The sequence below is a fragment of the Cucurbita pepo genome, chromosome LG16, assembly GCF_002806865.2.
Source record: "Cucurbita pepo subsp. pepo cultivar mu-cu-16 chromosome LG16, ASM280686v2, whole genome shotgun sequence".
NCBI classification, from domain to species: Eukaryota; Viridiplantae; Streptophyta; class Magnoliopsida; order Cucurbitales; family Cucurbitaceae; genus Cucurbita; species Cucurbita pepo.
In genome coordinates, this window is record NC_036653.1 from 4,864,130 (window position 1) to 4,884,088 (window position 19,959).

The 19,959-nt window shown below is 37.5% G+C and overlaps 7 protein-coding genes and 1 long non-coding RNA gene across 9 annotated transcripts; 5 read left to right on the forward strand and 3 right to left on the reverse strand.

Moving 5' to 3' along the window:
* Positions 1-299: 299 nt before the first annotated feature.
* On the reverse strand, positions 300-7,247 carry LOC111777311. 2 transcript variants are annotated; one of them, XR_002812382.1, is made up of 4 exons: positions 6,634-7,247; positions 3,073-3,147; positions 1,292-1,398; positions 300-895 (listed from the first exon to the last, which is right to left on the reverse strand). It is a non-coding gene; the product is annotated as an uncharacterized LOC111777311 (long non-coding RNA). The 2 variants fall into 2 exon arrangements; XR_002812381.1 differs by having other exon boundaries at positions 1,292-1,402.
* Positions 1,401-2,480, forward strand: LOC111777295. Its single transcript, XM_023656833.1, has one exon. The coding sequence runs from the start codon at positions 1,713-1,715 to the stop codon at positions 2,418-2,420; it is 708 nt and encodes a 235-aa protein (XP_023512601.1). The 5' UTR covers positions 1,401-1,712; the 3' UTR covers positions 2,421-2,480.
* On the forward strand, positions 3,236-4,363 carry LOC111777309 (auxin-responsive protein SAUR24-like). Its single transcript, XM_023656845.1, has one exon. It carries the CDS (start codon positions 3,881-3,883, stop codon positions 4,172-4,174), a length of 294 nt encoding a protein of 97 aa, XP_023512613.1. The 5' UTR covers positions 3,236-3,880; the 3' UTR covers positions 4,175-4,363.
* LOC111777305 (auxin-responsive protein SAUR24-like) lies at positions 5,447-6,319 on the forward strand. Its single transcript, XM_023656842.1, has one exon. It carries the CDS (start codon positions 5,837-5,839, stop codon positions 6,128-6,130), a length of 294 nt encoding a protein of 97 aa, XP_023512610.1. The 5' UTR covers positions 5,447-5,836; the 3' UTR covers positions 6,131-6,319.
* A 5,510-nt stretch (positions 7,248-12,757) lies between the features above and the next one.
* On the forward strand, positions 12,758-13,409 carry LOC111777306 (auxin-responsive protein SAUR24-like). The gene has a single exon (XM_023656843.1). It carries the CDS (start codon positions 12,898-12,900, stop codon positions 13,189-13,191), a length of 294 nt encoding a protein of 97 aa, XP_023512611.1. The 5' UTR covers positions 12,758-12,897; the 3' UTR covers positions 13,192-13,409.
* Positions 13,410-14,327: 918 nt separating this feature from the next.
* LOC111777302 (auxin-responsive protein SAUR24-like) lies at positions 14,328-14,943 on the reverse strand. The gene has a single exon (XM_023656839.1). The coding sequence runs from the start codon at positions 14,813-14,815 to the stop codon at positions 14,516-14,518; it is 300 nt and encodes a 99-aa protein (XP_023512607.1). The 5' UTR covers positions 14,816-14,943; the 3' UTR covers positions 14,328-14,515.
* A 683-nt stretch (positions 14,944-15,626) lies between these two features.
* On the forward strand, positions 15,627-16,098 carry LOC111777307 (auxin-responsive protein SAUR21-like). Its single transcript, XM_023656844.1, has one exon. It carries the CDS (start codon positions 15,738-15,740, stop codon positions 16,029-16,031), a length of 294 nt encoding a protein of 97 aa, XP_023512612.1. The 5' UTR covers positions 15,627-15,737; the 3' UTR covers positions 16,032-16,098.
* A 1,049-nt stretch (positions 16,099-17,147) lies between these two features.
* On the reverse strand, positions 17,148-17,868 carry LOC111777299 (auxin-responsive protein SAUR21-like). Its single transcript, XM_023656836.1, has 2 exons — positions 17,840-17,868; positions 17,148-17,750 (listed from the first exon to the last, which is right to left on the reverse strand). Exons 1-2 carry the CDS (start codon positions 17,865-17,867, stop codon positions 17,368-17,370), a joined length of 411 nt encoding a protein of 136 aa, XP_023512604.1. The 5' UTR covers position 17,868; the 3' UTR covers positions 17,148-17,367.
* Positions 17,869-19,959: the final 2,091 nt, after the last annotated feature.

Consider the following 19,959-nt stretch of genomic DNA (forward strand, 5'->3'; position numbering starts at 1 on the left):
ATACGACTAGTCGTCAATTTTTTCTAACTAGAGTTATATGTTATTTAAGCCGTTATGTTGCTTTTCAACCTTTCTTTTAATCTTACTTTCAAACCCTCTTTTAAAAATTTCTCTACCCCATTTTTTAAAAACTTTATTCTCAAACGAGGCCAGAAGCTTGAGCATACATCATCAAGTTGTAGGCGACGCGATTTTGAGTTGGTTGACTCACTCGGTGCGGAGAGTAAGTGCCGCACAATTGCTTCTAAACGTCCCGAAGGGGTGCAATCGAGACACAATGCAACTGACCTCATATGATATAGAAAAACATCAACTAAAAGCTCGTTCAAATTGGTAGGCTTCACAGTTAATCAATGCTTAATGTACTAAGCAAGGACTCAGGAGTTTCAATAATTATATGATTCTGCATATAGTTGGATCGTTATGCCAAGTTTTGGTTCCTTCTCAACCGATTTTGCGTGTTCCGATATCTTACTTAAACCACCCATCATTCCAGCAACTGTTCAGCCACGCAGAAGAAGAGTTTGGTTTCCATCGTCCACAGGAGGAGCTTCACAATTCCTTACAAAGAAGACACCTTCAATGAACGCACTGCAATATACGTACCTTGAAGGATGAAGAGCAAAGGGAAATCTGTCATATTTGTTACCATTTTTCCCCCAATTTTTCTATTCACTTGCATTTTGACTATGTAATATTCCATCCTTCATTTTTAGACTTGCTCAGTAGGGCTGAAGAAGAGTTTGGATTCAACCATCCAACCGGAGGATTGACCATTTCCTGCAAAGAAGAAGCCTTCATTGATGTCACTTCTAGACTGCACACTTCATGAAAGCTTGAGAACAAAGAGCAATCTTGCTTGAAATTTTGACAACCTTTTTCAAATCTTCTTTTTCTGTAGGAGATAAGAGTCAAATGTTACTATAAAGTGAATTTTATTTGAAAAGGTGGAGAATTACAGAGCCACTTGAACATCAATGAAAAATATCAATGGCAGTGAAACTAAGATTTTCATTTTGCAATTTCATCAACTGAAACTTTTGATCTACAAGCAACTGTCTCTTTATATGTACAGTTCCGTAAGGAAACTGATTACCAAACGAATACAAAAACAGCCAAACACCCCGCCAATTCAAGAGGGCCGGTAATCTCATTCTCAAATGATGTTCTTATACAAATTATTTCTAATCTCAGTGCATTGGTTAAACCGAAAGACATAACTACGAACTCATAGAAACCCTTCAGCTCCCCTTTTTTCACTAAAGATCAATGGACTGGAGAAAGAACTTACATTTATTTAAATCATACCCGCATATAGCATGTCAGCTATCATGCATTCAGTTTCCCCTTTTTGAGTATGCAGATACTGGTAGGGGTGCACGTTAATGGGATCGGTACCTTCCTTCAAAATAATATGGTTATCATTGTCCCATCAATCAATAAGAAAGGAAATATTACAAATATAAATAAGGAATATATGCACAATACACAATCAATAAAACAAAAGATATAAATGGAAATCCAACAAAAAAAAAAAAATGCAGAAAAGTTCAACATCATCTCCCAGCAGTTTGTTGGGAGATGGATTTTTGTATGTTGAGATGAGAAGCACCTCGTCCACTTAGTATTGCAAGGCAGCAAACATAAATTAGAACCACCTTAATGACAAGCCTCTAAGATTATAAACATCCTCCAGACACTTCGGTCCATTTATGCTGATGATGTCGCAACATTTACCATCATATATACCACATATTTTCGGACCAGTCCAAATTTTCGAATCGCTTCTAGTCATTTTCTCAATACCTGTTAATAGTTTTCAGCCAGATATGTGTATGTTTGAATATGACTTCATTTATTGGGAGAAGGGGATCCACAGTACCAGAATTTGGATAAAATTTGATAACAACTGTACTTCAACTACTAGAGCAACCCATGTGGATATCTTCAATACTTTCGTTCTTATCTCCTATATATACATACCAAATAAACAGCAGATATCCAACTCAAATCTTCTCACATATTCTCATTTAAGCAGTACAATCTACAATTTCCAGATTCATCGCAAGAGCTCAACCCTTCAAAGTCAGTCCTTGACTGTTCTTTCACTTCAATCAATTTTAGACATGGGAATACGTCTACCTTCTCTTCTCCTTAGTGCCAAACAAATTCTGAAGACACAGTCAGTATCTGTACGAGGTCAATCCAACGTACCCAAAGGTCACATTGCAGTATACGTGGGAGAAATTCAGAGGAAGCGGTTTTTAGTTCCAATATCTTACTTGAACCATCCTTCGTTTGTAAATTTGCTCAGTAGGGCTGAAGAAGAGTTTGGATTCAACCATCCAACAGGAGGTTTGACCATTCCCTGCAATGAAGAAGCCTTCATAGATGTCACCTCCAGACTGTACACTTCATAAAAGATTGAAAAAGAAGAGCGATCCAGCTTGCAGTTTTGACCACTTTTCTTTTCATTTTCTGTCTATAGAAGGTAGAGTTGAATGTCAATGTAAAGGGAATTTTTATATGTAGATGATTAGATAAGAAAAGGTGGAACGAAGCCACTTGAACATCCATGACAAATATCAGTTGCAATGAAAGTGACCATTAGAGGTATAAAACTTTCAGTTTCCTATATAAGCAAGCAAGAATCTTTGTCAACTGAAACTTTTGATTCGTAAGTTAAATTTATTTATTGATGCACATTTTCTCTGTGTCAATAATAAGCAAGTCTTTCCTTAATGTCCAGATTAAAAGTAAAAGGAAGAAACTAATCACTATATTAAGAGTTAGTCTAGTATATAGAACAAAACAAAACCAATTAACAATGTAAAAGTAGATGCTTCCCAAGTCAACCAAATGTCTTAATATTATGCAGAGAAATTGATGAGGTGGTTTATGAATTGGGGTTCCTCCGATGTATTACTTATATGATAGTCATTTTTTGATGCTCAAAGAGTATGTCCAGGACCAGACACATGTTAAAGAAGCAGATCTTCAAATTACAACACTAACTCTAGTATGACCCTTCAGATTTTTTAAGACAACATTGTGCAGATGTAACATACTTACATGTAGAAACATTGATATTGATTTTTAATGCTGCGGTTCTCAGTGATCGACTGTGCGCCGGAAGTATTGCAATGTCTGTCAAAAAAAGTGGTGATATCATAGTCATGAGCTGCCTGAAGTGGATGCAATGTAACTGACTCTATATGACAAACAAGGCGTTAATTAGTATCTCATTCCAATTCGCATGATTCACAGATGTTGAATACTAAATTTTACTAGACAAGGACTGAGAAATCTGATGATGAGAACTAAGATGTAGTTCAATATATACTTCGATGCATATGCCATTTCTTGGTTCTTTCTCAACCTATACATCAACTTCAATGACACAGCAATGGGAACTTCCATAAAAAGGCAATCCAGTCATAAGGGTATTATATTCTTCCATTTTCAATTCCGTTCACTCTATCTTGAATCATTTAATTTGATGCAGCAGCTACGTGCTTGGACAATGGCATGTGATGAATGGAGCAATTTGGCTGGCCAACGAAACAATTCTTTTTTATTCAAACAAAAGTAAATCACAGAATATTTGTGGAGGGAAAGGAAGAGATAATAGGATCAGCTTTTACTTGTTAGGCAAACCCATGTGGAAGGGTCTACTCAAATACCAACCACCAGACTCCAATACCCCACTTAGAAACTGGATAAGCACCACTGACCTGCATAGCTCTTTCTTCATAACTCTATAAATATAAACATAATACGCGGCTCAAACACCAAATTCAACCGTGACTTCCTCTTCTAGTTGGTTTTATACTACTCCAATCAAAACTTCAGATCTTTCTCTATCTTTCATCTCAAACAAATGGGGATTCGATTGCTATCTTTAGTTCCTCATGCCAAGCAAATCTTGAAGATGCAGCCAGGTTTTAGCAAAAACCAGCTGGATGTTCCAAAAGGCCATGTGGCAGTTTATGTGGGAGAGATTCAAAGGAAGCGGTTTGTGGTTCCGATATCTTACTTAAACCAACCATCGTTCCAGCAACTACTCAGGCACGCAGAGGAGGAATTTGGCTTCCATCATCCACAAGGGGGCCTGACAATTCCTTGCAAAGAAGATGCCTTCATCGAACTCACTTCTAGATTGCAAGCATTTTGAAGAATGAGAAGTCAAGAGCAGTCGGCCATTTTTTTTACTATTTTTTCTCCATTCCCTTGCTTATTGACTAGCAAGCAAGAGAATGTATTAGAATAGAGCGCCCTCCTACTTGTATATGAGTGCCATTGCAAAGGAAAATTTACTAACAAAACTTAATTATACAAGAAGTTTATACAGAAACAATCAGCATCAACTTCTATGTCGCTTCTTCTTTAAAAGAAATTGCCCTTTCCTTCCATCAGCAACCTAGATTTATAATAAACTTAAACTTACACGATCTATGAACAAGTAAGACTTTGTTTTACGTCCATATCTGCCATCTATGGCATATATCCACAACAATAAGTCTTTCTTCATACTGTGGTTGGGGCAGCCCCCTTGCTCAGGTAGGCATTAAGAGGTTCTGAAAAGAGAAAAATGAAGGGAAAAGGTACTTGTTTCGTTTCATATTGCTTCGTATTGCATAGTGTTGATAAATTCATTATAAATTGGAGTTATGATCTTCCATATCAGATGTCACATGAACACAATTTCCAATTTTGAAAATGCTCATGGATACCAAACCCATATTTAAGTAATTAACACTGCAGGAATGACAAGAATTAACTTCATTAGGACCATCCAGTTGAAATTTTAGGCAGGAAAAAGAGAAGCTGCTAATATTACGTAATCCCATTAAATAAGGTAAGAATTGACCTCGATTATTATTTAGTTACCTAGTATTATGCCGTAATTATTATTTAGATTATAGGTTTTAGTTACCTAGTATCTACTGAGGATCATTATTTAGATTTTATTAACTAGTATATAGGAATTACTTAGATCACTGTTACCTAGGGTATTTAGATTATATAATGATTAAGATTTAGTTAGCCTTTCTCCCTTACAGAAAGGGTATGTTATTCTCTGAAAATAAAAATAAACACAACAAGCTAATTTAGACTTGCAACAATTACCAATGGATTTTTGACATGATTGTTACCGTGTTACCGTATTACTATGGATTTTTGACATGATCTGCTAAGGTTGTCAATTTAGGTCCTAAAGTGCCTGTCATCACAAGAGGTGTCGTGATGGTCATAGTTTTTTCCAGCACTGCATTACTCAAAGCCAAAAGTGTGCCATCTACTGGAAGCAGATACAATGAACTACTCCATTGTCCATTTGGCAAAGGAAAACTTAGTAAAGATCCTATTCCAATTGGTAGGCATTAGGACAAATCACATGGATATTCTGTTCTCCTATTTTGAGTGCAATTTACTCTGTTCATAAGTAAAATTGTGTGAAAAGGCTCGGACAATGGCTTGTGAATTTGTGATCAGTGCAACCTAACCAGTGAAACTAGAATTTGTGGTGTAAACTACAGATATATGAAGGATGAGAGAATTAAATTAGTGTCTTTTCTGAGTTGAACAAAACCATGTGAAAGAGTCAATTCAAATACGCAACCACCAGACATCAATACCCCACTTAGCCATAGGAAACAGCACCATTCACCAGCAAAACTCATTCTTCAAAAACTCTATAAAAACAAGTATCAAAGGAACCTTGAAACACCAAATTCAACTCAAGCATATTCAAGCATTACTTCCTCCTCTAGTTGGTTACGTGCTAATCAGATCAAAACTTCAGGTGTTTCATACGTTCTTTCATCTCAAACAAATGGGGATTCGATTGCTATCCTTGGTTCCTCATGCCAAGCAAATCCTAAAGATGCAGTCCGGTATCACTAAAAGTCAGTTGGATGTTCCAAAAGGTCATGTAGCCGTGTATGTGGGAGAGATCCAAAGGAAGCGGTTCGTGGTTCCAATATCATACTTGAACCACCCATCATTCCAGCAACTTCTCAGCCGTGCAGAGGAAGAGTTTGGCTTCCATCATCCGCATGGGGCTCTAACAATTCCTTGCAGAGAGGATGCCTTTATTAATCTTACTTCAAGATTGCAAGTCTCTTAAAGTACAAGGATTGAAGAAAAACCTTCCAGTTCTAACAATTTTTCTGGGTTTTTTCCCTGATTCATTAGACTTTTGACTCATACAGGAATTTTGTAGAATGTAACACTTTCCTGCCTGAAAATGAGTGGCATTATAAAGGTGTATTTACTAACATCATTGAATCTAAAGAACAGACGCATTCAGCATCAATTTCTACTTAGCTACTTCTTTGATTCTATATCTGTGATAGTTATTCCAGGCTCTAGAGAATATCGAAAATTTATTGCTAGATAATCATAAATCAACAAAGCAACTGAATATTAACATCAAATATATCCACAAAAAAAAAATTGGCAGGTAACCGGATGCCTTCATTAAAAAGAGAAGCAAAGCAATGAAAGTACAATTAGCTTCTTTCCCCTATATTTAGATGTACGAACTGTATAGGATTTTTTCGACCAAGTTCTAATTAATCCTGAAGTTCGGAGAAGAAATGTGGATTTGAAGATCGAAAGGTTTCAAACCTGCCGACGAAATGCTCTCTCCTCTCTCCGCCTCCTTTCCTCGTCGTTCTAGCCTCCTGCAGTCGCCGGAGATGGCCGAGGAAATGCTCTATCCTCTCTCCCCGTCCTTTCCTCATCGTTTCTAGCCTTCTGCAGTCGCCGGCGATAGCTTTGATTCCTAACTGGGGTTGGCGGTACTTCAATGAGTCGCATTCTCTTAGGAAGAAGGTGATTTCTAGTACTCACTGGTCCGATGTTTTAGATCGGCATACTCTTGGGAGATCGAATTCTAGTTTCCGCAGTCCATGGATTAGTATTTCTCGAACTTGCATTTATGGTTCCATTCTTTACGGAATGGTGAAGAATCTCCTCTTTGGCATGATCATTGTATTGGATTCTCTGCCTTAAACAACAGATTTCGCCATCTATTCAGCATCTCCTCTCTCCCAAATCGCTCTTCGTCAGAATTTTCCGACTGTTCGTGTTTCTGCTTGGAATATTACTTCTCGCAGATCGCCGAAAGAAGTTGAGATTGCAGATTACAATAACCTCATGGAAACCCCTTTCCGTCGTATCAATCGGACAAACTGCAGATTCCAGAACATGGTCTCTTCAGGCCTTGGGTTCGTTGTCAAGTGCTTGAACTTTAAAGTTTTAAACTTCTTTATAAATTTAAAATTATTTTTTAAAAATTCAAATATATTCTTACGCCTTTTCCATAAAGCCATAAACTTTCAAAACTAATACGAACCAATCTTTAATACCACGTTTTAAAAAAAATATTCTTGGATGAAAGTCAATCACACTATTGATGGCAGCGGACTTACGATTGTGGGCACTCGCTTTCCAACGACAAGTGAGGTAAGCCAATTTGTTCTTGCGTCGCCTACGGCCAAGCGACGTATGCTCAAGCCTCTGGCTTCGATTTAAGAGAAGATTTTAGAAAACGAGAGTAGAGAGAGATTTTTGAAAGAGACATTATATAAGCAAATAAGAGAGTAACAACAACGGCTCACAGTATATAACCTTAAGTTGGGAGAAGTTGTTTGGGAAACCCAAAACAAAGCTACGAGAGCTTATGTTCAAAGTGAAAAATATCATACCATTGTGAAGAATGGTATTCATCTGACAACCATAAACTTTCAAAAGTAATATGAACAAATCTTCAATACCGTTTCAAAAAAGTTATAAACTTTAAAAAATAATAAGAACAAATCTTTAATATCACGACTTTCAAAAGTAATACGAACGTAACTTTAATACTCCATTTCTTCAATTATATATTTCCTTTCATCAGTTAAGCTATACACGGTATATGAAGTATATCAACAGTATATCTTCTATATAGTGATATGATAAATGGATATCAATATCATTAATCATATCACAGATGGATATCAATTTCATTTGAGTGATATCAATCGTAGCTATGATTGGCTACCATTGCAACCATGTCAGCAAATCAAACGGGACATGTTTGGGCACTATTCTAGTATCATGAGTTAGTTCATGTTGGTAAGCAGCTGGTTTCAACTACAGAAGTTGTTGAAAGTTGGATTCAGCTACTACATTTCACAAAGATAGAACACGATTTTATCCTTAAAATGATCTGTACTGCAATTCAATGCATTTGGTGCCACTCGTCCCTATCCAACCAGGACTATCCAATGATGCAACATTTTCTGTAGCAGTGAAAGCAAATCTCACTCATATCATGTTCTTTCTTTTCCCATCTAGTGCGTTCTTCCTTCAAGAATTCAGTGCTGTTTACCTGAATCAGAAAACTGGGATGACGGCAGATACAAATAAGAAAGTTAGGAGAAAGATCGTGTTTGAGTCGGGCAATCCTAAGTAGGTGAGATTTCATATCAGTCAAAGAGAGGAACGAAACATTCCTTATAAAGGTGTGAAAACCTCTCTTAAGAGGCGTGTTTTAAAATTGTGAGGTTAATCGTGATATAACATCTGTTAACAGTGAGCTTGGACTGTTGCAAATGGTATCATAGCTAAATACTAGGCGGTGTGCCAGCGAGGACGCTGGGCTCGCAAAGAGAGTGGATTGTGAGATCCCACATCGGTTGGAGAGGGGAGCGAAGTATTCCTTATAAGGGTGTGAAGACCTCTCCTAACAGATGGTTTTAAAATCGTGAGGCTGACGGCGATACGTAAGAAGCCAAAGTGGATAATGTCTGTTAGTGGTAGGCTTGGGTGGTGTACCAGAAAGGATGCTAGGTCCCTAAGGGGGTGGAGGGTGAGATCCCACATCGGTTAGAGAGGGAACGAAACATTCTTTATAAGGGTGTAAAAATCTGTCGCTCATTTTAAAACCGTGAGGCTGATAGCGACACGTAACGGGTCAAAGCTGATAATGTCTGTTAGCGGTGGACTTAAACTGTTACAATACCTCGACACTAACCTACCACCTACAGAACTATTTGCTTTCAAGACTATATATATGTGGATATCAAGTCAGTTTCAACTCCAAATTAAACTCAAACACATTCATTTTCATTCTCTTCAAGTTGGTTCTACACCAATCAAATTCAAACATTTAACAGGCAAGCTTAATAATGGGGATTTATTTGCCATTCTGGATTCTTCAAGTCAAGAAATTTCTACAAGTTCGTTCAAACTTCCCCAGAAATCCGCTATATGTTCGAAAAGGTCACGTAGCAGTTTACGTGGGAGCGATACAAAGGAAACGGTTCGTGGTTCCAATATCATACTTGAATCATCCTTCGTTCCAACAGCTGCTCAAACACGCTGAGGAAGAGTTCGGATTTCATCATCCTCAAGGTCGTCTAACAATTCCTTGCAACGAAGATGCCTTTCTCGATCTCACTTCGAGATTGCAAGTCTCTTTAAGAGGAGAAGGAAAATTCACCAAGTTTTGAATTTTTTTTTTTTTTTTTTTTTTTTTTTTTTNTTCATTTATGAACTTATACTAGAATAGTAAAATGTTGTAGGAAATTCAAGAACAATTCTTTCCTGAAACTGTAATCAATATATGATCATATGAAATGGAACTATTTCTTTTATTATATGTTTTGTGGCTTGTGACATTAGCTTTCTAGGGCTGATAGGTTTTACATCAGGTAACGACATGACTTGCTTGTTGAGAGACTCGAGCCACCGACCGTCACTAATCGATGTTGAATATTTGAAAATATAAGATAATTTAAAACTTTTAAAACGTGCATGCATTTAATGAATGTCAAATAAAAAAGTACATGACATCAAAGCATTCGAAATACAACTTGACACAATATCGAAATGACAGACGACAAAATAGAGAATATAACATAACTAGATTCATATAAACATAGGATTTGAGAAATACAAGACACCGATCTATCTTGAACCCCTGAAGCCTTGGAACTCGTGCACACCCTCGCTTCGACTGCTCCATCAAGTCCTCATCTGAAAAGATTAAAATAGCATGAATGAGTATAAGAATACTCAGTAAGTAGTTTGCTTATAGTTTCTTAGTTTGTTCTTAAATCTTATGTTATTAGTTTGTTCGTTCATTCGGTGTCTTAGTTGTACTTAGAAATCTCGTTCCTAAGTCATTGACTTTTCTAGGCTATCCCCTGGGTTAACTTGGTTCACCTAACCTCAACTTAGGGTAAAACGGCAGAACTTGTGGGCCATCAATTCTTAGGGTTTTAAGGTATCTTGATTAGCTAACTACTAGCCCCTTTCATCAACGTTGTCAACATCAGCCTATGTATAACAGGTACTCGAGGCACGACCCCGATGTCAGTTCCAACCTCTAGTTCTCATCATACCATTATGGACACTATTATCAGATTCTCTAATAGAGTTTAGTTGACATCTTCCTACTAGGCCCATAACATGAAAGTCATGCAAGGAGGAGGTGACCCTCAATGTTGCCAACACTCATCTACCTATGTGGTCACTTGCTCTCGTTCAAACAAGATCACAATTAGGAAGTCGTTGGAGACACCCTAACTGCACCCACAAGACACTCATTCAGTTCTCATAAGGTTCCTGCATTCTGGGCTCAACCTTAGTTCTACCAACTCATAAACGTAAAGACACTACGGTAGACCCTCAGATAAGTTCACTCTTAGGAATTAACTAGCAAGCCCTTAATAGTCCCCACAAAGTACAAGTCATTGCAGCCAATTCTAAAAAATGTTATACAAACCCCCGATGATCAAGTCGGGCTCACGATTAGGGATTAGTCGATGAACCCTAAATCATCTCTATATAATCACATAAACATATCATGCATGAACATATCAATAGGGACATAGCACGGTAATCTAAAATCACATAACCCAGTCATGCTTTCAGTTTCGTTCAATTTCAGGTTTGTTTCGTCGTTTCATCATATTCTTTCAAGACTATACAAATGGACATCAATTATTTTCTTGCAACTGATATCTGACTAAACAGAAAGCATAGAATAGTCATGATTTAGTTTCATTGGAACAGTAAATTTAAGAATATCAACTGCATGCCTTTGGTAGAGGCTTTTGGTTTCAGTTAAGAAACTTTGAGTTTTCACATAAGGGGAATTCATAAAAGATTAAAAAAGATTAAATTTCATTCAAACTGTTCATAACTTATCATGATCATTCACTTATTCAGATATATTCATGTAACGTAGGATGAGAACATAAATGAAAAATCCAAGGAATTTAGGTCATTTCAATTTTTATAAGAAAATGTGGTTGTCCATTTCAATATGAGTGTATAACGGTAGACCCAACATTTAGAGAGCGATACCACCCGACAAAGGGGGAAAGCTATAGGCATCAGCAGAAAGGCAAGTAAAGGCGTAGATAGCAGATCTACCAACATCACTATTGGTCAACTTTAAGTGCTTAATTAACTGCTCCATCAACAGAAGCGGCTGCGGGAAGGTATGCAGCTTACTAGTGGATCATATGTTCCCACCTATGTCTCTAGTGATGTTTCAACTTTCGTTTATGCGGCTCCTACTGGGTATAGAACTGAGAAGGGTACTAATCCTGGATCTACTACTGGCCCTGCTCGCTTTGTTTATGCTCCTGTGGGGATTGACTTTCGAACTGACTCGACATCCGCCGAAGAAATTCCTCCCCGAGTGAGTCCGGATACCAAGCAAGTATATCCCTGACTAATGGAACAAAGTTGTGTGGAGGGTTGTCTTTCTTCTCTCTTTCAGGAAGTTTGCAGCCTGGAAGTGAGATTGATGGAGACATCTTCTCTGCAAGGAATTGTCAAACCGCCAGTTGGATGTTTAAATCCAAATTCTTATTCTGTCCTCTTGAGCAAAGCTGAGAAAGACGGATGGTTCAAGTATGATATTGGAACCACGAACCGCTTCCTTTCAGTATCTCCCACATAGACTGCAATATGGCCTTTGGGAACGCCACATTGATTTCTAGGCGAAACGGTCTGCATTTTGACAACTTGCTTGGCATTGAGGAGAAGTGAAGGTAGTCGGATTCCCATGTCTAGTTTAGAGGTTGGGAAGTGTATTACTTTGAATGAGGATGTGTTTGAAATGTAAGTTGAAGATTGAAGTTCGTTTGATCTGTATTTATGGAGAAGTGATGAGAAGAAAACAGTATGAAGTAGGTGTCTAAGAAGGCCTACATATATGCTCACATGGGTTGCTTATTTTGTTTGAATGCATGCACTTCCTTATGTTCCCTAACTACTGGTGACAGTCCCACTCGTTTCAATGAGGTGCAATTATAATCCAAAATAAGAGGTCAAGAAAGCTTCAAAACATAGCTAAAACACCATATAGAGGTTTGTCGAGCAAAGTCTTGCCAAGGGAAATTAGTTCATGATGGTGAAAAGAAACTTAAAACAAACAAGTACTGTATGACAAAGACATGTAATCTCTTCAGCTTCAAGAATCAGCATTTCTAGTTCCAATGTAGTGGACTTTGTCTATAAGTATCTATGAGTTGACAGGAGATATATGGAAACAATTCACCAATGAACCTGAAATTTGTGGTATAGATTCCAGAGACTATGGAGTGGCAGAAGAAAATGGCTGGCCCTTTCATGAGTTGGGCAAAGCCATGTGAACCGGTATGCTCAAATATACCCAACCACCAGACATGAATACCCCACATAGCCACTGGAAAGGCCATAGTCACCAAGCATAGATAGCACTTCCTTCAAACTCTATAAATATAAACATCAAAATGAGCCTCAAACACCAAATTCAACTCATTTTAAGTTCTACATCCTCTTATAGCTAGCTCTTACCAATCAGATCAGAACCTGACCTTTTTGACACTCTTTCATCTTAAGAAAATGGGGATTCGGTTTCTATCTTTGGTTCCTCATGCCAAGCAAATATTGAAGATGCAGTCAGGTTTCACCAAAAACCAGTTGGACGTTCCAAAAGGCCATGTGGCAGTTTACGTGGGAGAGATCCAGAGGAAGCGGTTCGTGGTTCCAATATCTTACCTAAACCACCCATCGTTCCAGCAACTTCTCAACCACGCAGAGGAGAAGTTTGGGTTCCATCATCCTCAAGGGGGCCTAACAATTCCTTGCAAAGAAGATGCCTTCATCGATCTCACTTCTAGACTACAAGTATCTTGAAGGATGAACAGCAATGCTCAAGCTGCAATTTTTTACAACCTTTTGTGGTTGTTTCTGACTCAATTGTATTTTGACCCATACTAGAATGTTGTAGAATGGAATGCCTTTCTTGCCTGTAAATGAGTGGCATTGTAATGGTGCATTTACCAACAGAAGTGAATCAAAAGAAAACACAAATTTAGCCTCAATTTCTATATAGCCTTTTCTTTTCTGCTTTATTCGTGATGGTTATCCTGCAATACATGGAACTAAGAAAAACTGTTGCCAGATCATGATACATCACTGATGAAACTGGGTAGCATCTTGAAGATTCAATTGTCCAAGTAACATAACACAAAAACATAAAGAAAAGAGTCAAAAGATGGAGTTTAAAAAGATTGAAAATCAGAGGCTGAAGCAAGCACTTTTTCTATAAGAAAATGTAAATCCATTTATATATTTACATCTCCGCAATTGTAAATCTTACACTGATGTTGAATCAAATTTTGCTTCTTCTTAAATATAGAAACTAACTATGCATTTGATATCCTACTCCTCAACTGTGGCAAAAAGAAGAAGATAAACGAAAGAAATTCTGCAGAACTGTGTGGAAATTTGTTTTTCTTCCCTCTTTCAAGAAGTATGCAGCCTAGAAGTGAGGTTGATAAAGGCATTTCCCTAAAAGGAATTGTCAAACCTCTTGTTGGATGTCTAAATCCAAATTCTTCTTCAGCGCTCTTGAGCAGAGCTACAAAAGAAGGGTGGCTCAAGTATGATATTGGAACTACAAACCGCTTCCTTACAAAGGAAATATGATCATATTCCAATTCAAATTAATATCTTGTAGAGACGAACCGTCGAAACGATGGGAGAGAGCTCATAGCTCGCGTATATTTATGGAGGGTCTTATAATGGCTATGAAAGAAAGCTCTATTATACAATATTCAATCCAAGATTTACTTACTGTCAACGCCACCTGCATTTTCTTCTATGAAAAGAATGAGGTCGTGTTAATGGAATTTGGACCCTATTGTACGCAAAGGTTGTCTTTCTGTTCCATTTTGAACATGTACAATAGCCAAAAAAACATCCACTTCTGCACCACAGACAGCAATGAACAGACAAGAGTATCAAAAAATAAGAAGCGGAACATGAAATGAGACTGAAAATCTATCTGTATTATGTTTTGTTAGGAAATTCACTAAGAAAGAAACTCATTTACATTCCAAAAGGCTTAAGTTTGTATTTGTACACAACATTCATGCAGGGGAGTTAGAAAGAAATCAATTCAGGAAAAAAACTGTGTCAAGAATTGATTGATGCCTATTCCATCATCTTCATCCTTCTAAGAATGTTGCAGTCTAGAAGTAAGATCAATGAATGCGCCCTCTTTGCAAGGAATTGTTAGACCTCCATGTGGATGATGGTAACCAAACTCTTCTTCTCCTCGGTTTAGTAGTTGTTGGAATGAAGGATGGTTCAAGTATGAAACAGGAACCACAAATCGCTTCCTTTGGGTATCTCCCACATATACAGCAACATGACCTCTAGGAACAACATCTGACTGCTTCTTGACAAAACCCAACTGCATCTTGAGAATTTTCTTGGCAGCAGGCAGCAGGGATGATCGCAAACGAACCCCCATTGTTAAATCTATTGGAAATGATCAAGAGACTGTAAGAAAATCTTAAGTTTAGCCTTGGTTGGAAGTAGAATCGTGATATTCAGAGCTCAAACTTGTACTTCAAACTAATATAGGATCTATATTTCTAGATTTATGAAGAGAGAAGTTGTCTAAGCATTTCCAGTGAGCTTAAAAGTGGGCTCACTAAAGCTCACTAGCATCGATAGCTTAACAACTTAGAGGACCCACTTAACATGACTTTGTCGGCTCACAAGAATTTTCTATTTTGATCTCATCCTTTCTCTTTGCTCCCATGTGTGTTTGAAATTGCTCAATTATAGGCCCATTTGTAATTCAATTTTCAAACAACACCATGCTTGTTCCATGGGAATAGCACATCAAAACAGATGGCTTTGTAAGGAAAGTGTAAAGACAAGCCAACATATCCGTGTGATTGGACCACTTTGCAAGAGGAAATTTCTTCATCAATGAAACCAGCTTGTAGGTGAGGTAAGCTGCTCAGATTTCATTTGACTCACAGCTCCTATCACCACCAATGTACTCTCAGCCACTGCAATAGGTCCGTTAATGGAAGCACTTAATGAGGATTGGGAGTATCACATGGTATGTTGCTACTCATATTCCAAGAGATAATGACGAACTTGGTGAAGTTTTCTTTGACCACTTGTTATTGGAAAAAGTGGGACCAACGAGGAAATGAAAGAAATTCTAATAGATAGAGCAAACCCATGTGAGCCTTTGGAGAAGTAGGCCCTCAAAATATACTCCTTTTGTTCTCCTCTCCAGTTCCTAGCTTATAAATATACATAAGAACTAAAGCCATTCACATCCAACAAGTACTCTATTTCCTACATCAAATTCAGAATCAACCAGAACACCATTCAAAGTCAGTCACCCCTCTTGTTTCGAGGAAACTTTCGATATGGGAATCCGTTTGCCATCAATTCTTCTTAATGCCAAGCAGATTCTGAAAATGCAAGCTCTATCTGCAAGAAATCAATCTGATGTTCCCAAAGGCCACATTGCAGTCTATGTGGGAGAGATTGAAAGGAAGAGATTTGTGGTACCTATATCATACTTGAAGCATCATTCTTTCGTAGATCTGCTCAATAGATCAGAAGAGGAATTTGGATTTCGCCATCCAATGGGCGGCTTGACGATTCCATGCAGAGAAGATGCTTTCATAAATCTCACTGCTAGGCTGCATAGATTATGAAAGTTGGAAGAACAAAAATGAAATGTTCTTGATCACAGTTTTGCCACCTCCAGATTTAGGAAGTAGAGTAGGATAATACTGAACAGTCACTTGGTTGTTTGAGTAATGGAAATTACATTATTTTATTACAAAAAAAAAAAAAAAAAAAAAAAAAAAAAAAAAAAAAAANTCTTCGGCTCATTAATTCCAAATTTTATTAGCTACTTGTTTTTCTCTCGCTCCTTCAACATAACTGAAGAGGGTTCAGCTTCATAATCTCACAAGTCTAAGTAGTTTTAGGATTAATGTTACCTACCGTGAGAGAAAAACAGCAAGGAAGAATAAATATAAAGAACATACCAGAAAAGTTATGTTAAATCACCAATCAACTAAAAAGTTTAAGCGGATGGGTTATGATAAATTTAGTTGTATCAATACTTCACCACTTCCCCTCACTGTATTGCTACGCTAACACTTACCAGTCTGTGTGGAAAATACTACTCTATGTTAGTTTAATAAAAAGATTCCGATATCCATCTTATTGGCCAACTATATGCACCAAATATGGTAAAAAATATTCAACTTATAAGAGAAGGTTCAGTTAGAGAAAACAGCTTTATCGTTCAGGAAAGGAGAAAGATTGTATCCAATTGAAAAGGCCTTATAGAAGTTTCGCCTGAATTTCTTTAGACAGTAACTATATCCACAAGAGCAACATTAGTAAAGAAGAATACAATTTTTAATTTCTATTTATATAAAGCAGTAAAGCTATGGATGTTATCAACAAGTATTGAATGGATGCATATGGCTATGGGTTTTGTTCTTGAATGATGAAAATTTTGAGTTTTCATGTAAGTGAATTTTCAGATGCATGAAAATAAGAACTTCCTAGTGAATGAGAATTTTGAGTTCGACGATAACCAATATAGGATCATTATGATGCCGTTCCAATGAGAACGTTTCTAATTTTCTGATTATTACAGTCACTCAGTAGTTACTTCCATCTCTTATGAGCACCATCAAGGAACAGGTTTTGCGCCCAGATATATCCAAATAATGTTTGATGAACATGGAAAGCAGAAAACATGAAGAATTCAGATGAATTAAAGTTCATGGAGGAGGACAGTCCTTTTTTAGTAAGAAATGTGACTATGTATTTGTATTTCCATGTTTACACATCTGTAATTGTAAGTTGTGTAAATGATGTTCAGGTAGATAGGCAATGTGTTATCACCTTTCAGCTACCCTATCATTAACACGTTGAAACTAACTATACATTGATTTCTACACTGAACTATGGGGAAAAAATGGAGAGAATCTGGCAAAATTGTGTGGAAATTTGTTTTTCTTCCCTCTTTCAGGAAGTTTGCAGCCTGGATGTGAGGTTGATGAACACATCTTCTCTGCAAGGAATTGTCAATCCCCCAGGTGGATGTTTAAATCCAAATTCTTCTTCTGCAGTCTTGAGCAAAGCTGAAAAAGACGGATGGTTCAAGTATGATATTGGAACCACAAACCGCTTCCTTTCATTATCTCCCACATAGACTGCAATATGGCCTTTGGGAACGCCACATTGATTTCTAGAAGAAACGGTTTGCATTTTGACAATTTGCTTGGCATTGAGGAGAAGTGAAGGTAGTCTGATTCCCATGTCTAATTTTGAAAGGCTTTCTGCTTGAAGCGTAGTACTTGAGTGAGGATGTGTTTGAAATGTGAGTTGAAGATTGAAGTTCGTTTGATCTGTATTTATGGAACCAGGAATACAGAAGTGATGAGAGGAAAACAGTATCAAGTAGGTGACTAAGATGACCTACTTCATAAATGCTCACATGGGTTGCTTATTTGGTTTGAATACATGTCCTGCCACTCTAAGAAGGCCAACACTGGTGGGCAGTCCCACTCGTTTCACTGAGGTGCATTTCTAATCCAAAATAAGAGGTCAAGAAAGCTTCAAAATCAAATGCCATGTCGTGGAAGATCAACTGATACCAGACCCATGTGACAAGCTTTCATCAGTGGTCATGACCTGCCACTCTAATCTAATGCAGAGATAAAGTACATACCAGTGGATACTGAAACTGAAATAAAGTTTTCTTTATAAAGACCAATCAGACAATAATGAAATGCCAGCCCACTTTTAAACTATTCTTCGGGGCATGATGAATATAATTGTCTCAACTATGCTATAATCTTAGAGGTTTATCATTCAGGATTGTTTAATATGTGTTTGTCTGTGTATAATAAGAGGTGTGCATAATGTTTCTTTGTAGGTCTGACTTATCTATTTTCATCAGCCATCTATGTCTAGATCAGTATATCCATGTGTAGATCAGTATATCCATGTCAGTTCTCTCCACTGGTATCGTTTTCTTGATGTGTTATGTTAGTGGCATCTCATGTTGATATTATATAAAGAGCCGTTGAGAGATCGGATTTACAAGCTGCATAGTTTCTCTTATCTTCATTTCTTAAGAATTCATTACTCAAGAAAAGTGAATACTAAGTGGATGTAGTGGGAAGCAAGACTTCATTGCTCACCCTCATATTGCATTGGTCACTATACTCCAATGCATACCTGGATTCCTTAACTTCATGAATCCAACTGAAGTTACTCTTTTGCACTACTCTCTCGATCTATTGATCTATTGTTCAGTCGGGAAGAGGTGAAAGGCTTGGACCTAGCTATCCCGATAGGACCTCATAAAGGAATGGAAGTGAGAGTGCCCTTCAGTTGTGGCCCACTTCGAAGGTTAACATGGGTTAGATTTTGGAGAATGGAAGACATCCTTGTAATCTTTCAAAAGGTTAGAGTGTGATGGAAAAGAAAAACCTATGTATTTCTACCTATGATTTCTATTGACATGTAACCAAACCCCTATGCTTGCAAGTGGTTGGATCATTCTAAACCAATCTAGTGGTTAAGACTCACACTTCTTGAGATCCTCATTGGTTGGAGAGGGAACAGAACATTCCTTATAACGGTGTGGAAACCTCTCCCTAGTAGAAGCGTTTTAATACGTAAGGCTGACAGTGATACGTAACGGGTCAAAGCAGACAATATCTGCAAGCGGTGGACTTAAGCTGTTATACACTTGTTCGTTTTCGGTATTTCCACACTCATTGACCCCCTTGATACCTTAAACGTGCTACTAGTTTATATAGGTTGATAAGACAAAGAAACACAATTTAAACAAACACTCCCAAAATGATGATTTTTTTAAGTAAGAGATCAAAGTATTGATAGAACATAACTAAAACACCATATAGAGGTTTGTCGAGCAAAGTCTTGCCAGGGGAAAATTAGTTCATGATGGTGAAATGAAACTTAAAACAAACAAGCACTGTATGACAAAGACATGTAAATTTTCTCTTCAGCTTCAAGAATCAGCATTTCTATTTCCAATGTAATGGACTTTGTCTGGAAGTATCTATGAGTTGACAGGACATATATGGAAACAATTCACCAATGAACCTGAAATTTGTGGTAAAGAATACAGAGAATATGGAGTGGCAGAAGAAAATGGATGGCCCTTTCATGAGTTGGGCAAAGCCATGTGAACCAGTATACTCAAATATACCCAACCACCAGACATCAATACCCCACATAGCCAATGGGAAGGCCACACTCACCAGCATAGATAGCACTTCCTTCACAAACTCTATAAATATAAACATCAAAATGAGCCTCAAACACCAAATTCAACTCATTTTAAGTACCACAGTCACCAGCTAGCCCATACCAATCAGATCAGAACCTGACCTTTTTGACACTCTTTCATCTCAAGAAAATGGGGATTCGGTTTCTATCTTTGGTTCCTCATGCCAAGCAAATTCTGAAGATGCAGTCAGGTTTCACCAAAAACCAGTTGGATGTTCCAAAAGGCCATGTGGCAGTTTATGTGGGAGACATCCAAAGGAAGCGGTTCGTGGTTCCAATATCTTACCTAAA

What these genes read in the sequence shown, in the direction of transcription:
- LOC111777309 (XM_023656845.1), top strand. Translation starts at nt 3,881, where the DNA reads ATGGGGATTCGATTGCTATCTTTAGTTCCTCATGCCAAGCAAATCTTG.
- LOC111777306 (XM_023656843.1), top strand. Translation starts at nt 12,898, where the DNA reads ATGGGGATTCGGTTTCTATCTTTGGTTCCTCATGCCAAGCAAATATTG.
- LOC111777302 (XM_023656839.1), bottom strand. Translation starts at nt 14,815, where the DNA reads ATGGGGGTTCGTTTGCGATCATCCCTGCTGCCTGCTGCCAAGAAAATT.
- LOC111777307 (XM_023656844.1), top strand. Translation starts at nt 15,738, where the DNA reads ATGGGAATCCGTTTGCCATCAATTCTTCTTAATGCCAAGCAGATTCTG.
- LOC111777305 (XM_023656842.1), top strand. Translation starts at nt 5,837, where the DNA reads ATGGGGATTCGATTGCTATCCTTGGTTCCTCATGCCAAGCAAATCCTA.
- LOC111777295 (XM_023656833.1), top strand. Translation starts at nt 1,713, where the DNA reads ATGCTGATGATGTCGCAACATTTACCATCATATATACCACATATTTTC.
- LOC111777299 (XM_023656836.1), bottom strand. Translation starts at nt 17,867, where the DNA reads ATGTATTCAAACCAAATAAGCAACCCAT. An exon ending in AAACCAAATAAGCAACCCAT is followed by an intron (nt 17,751 to 17,839) that starts GTGAGCATTTAT and finishes CCATAAATACAG; the next exon opens with ATCAAACGAACTTCAATCTT.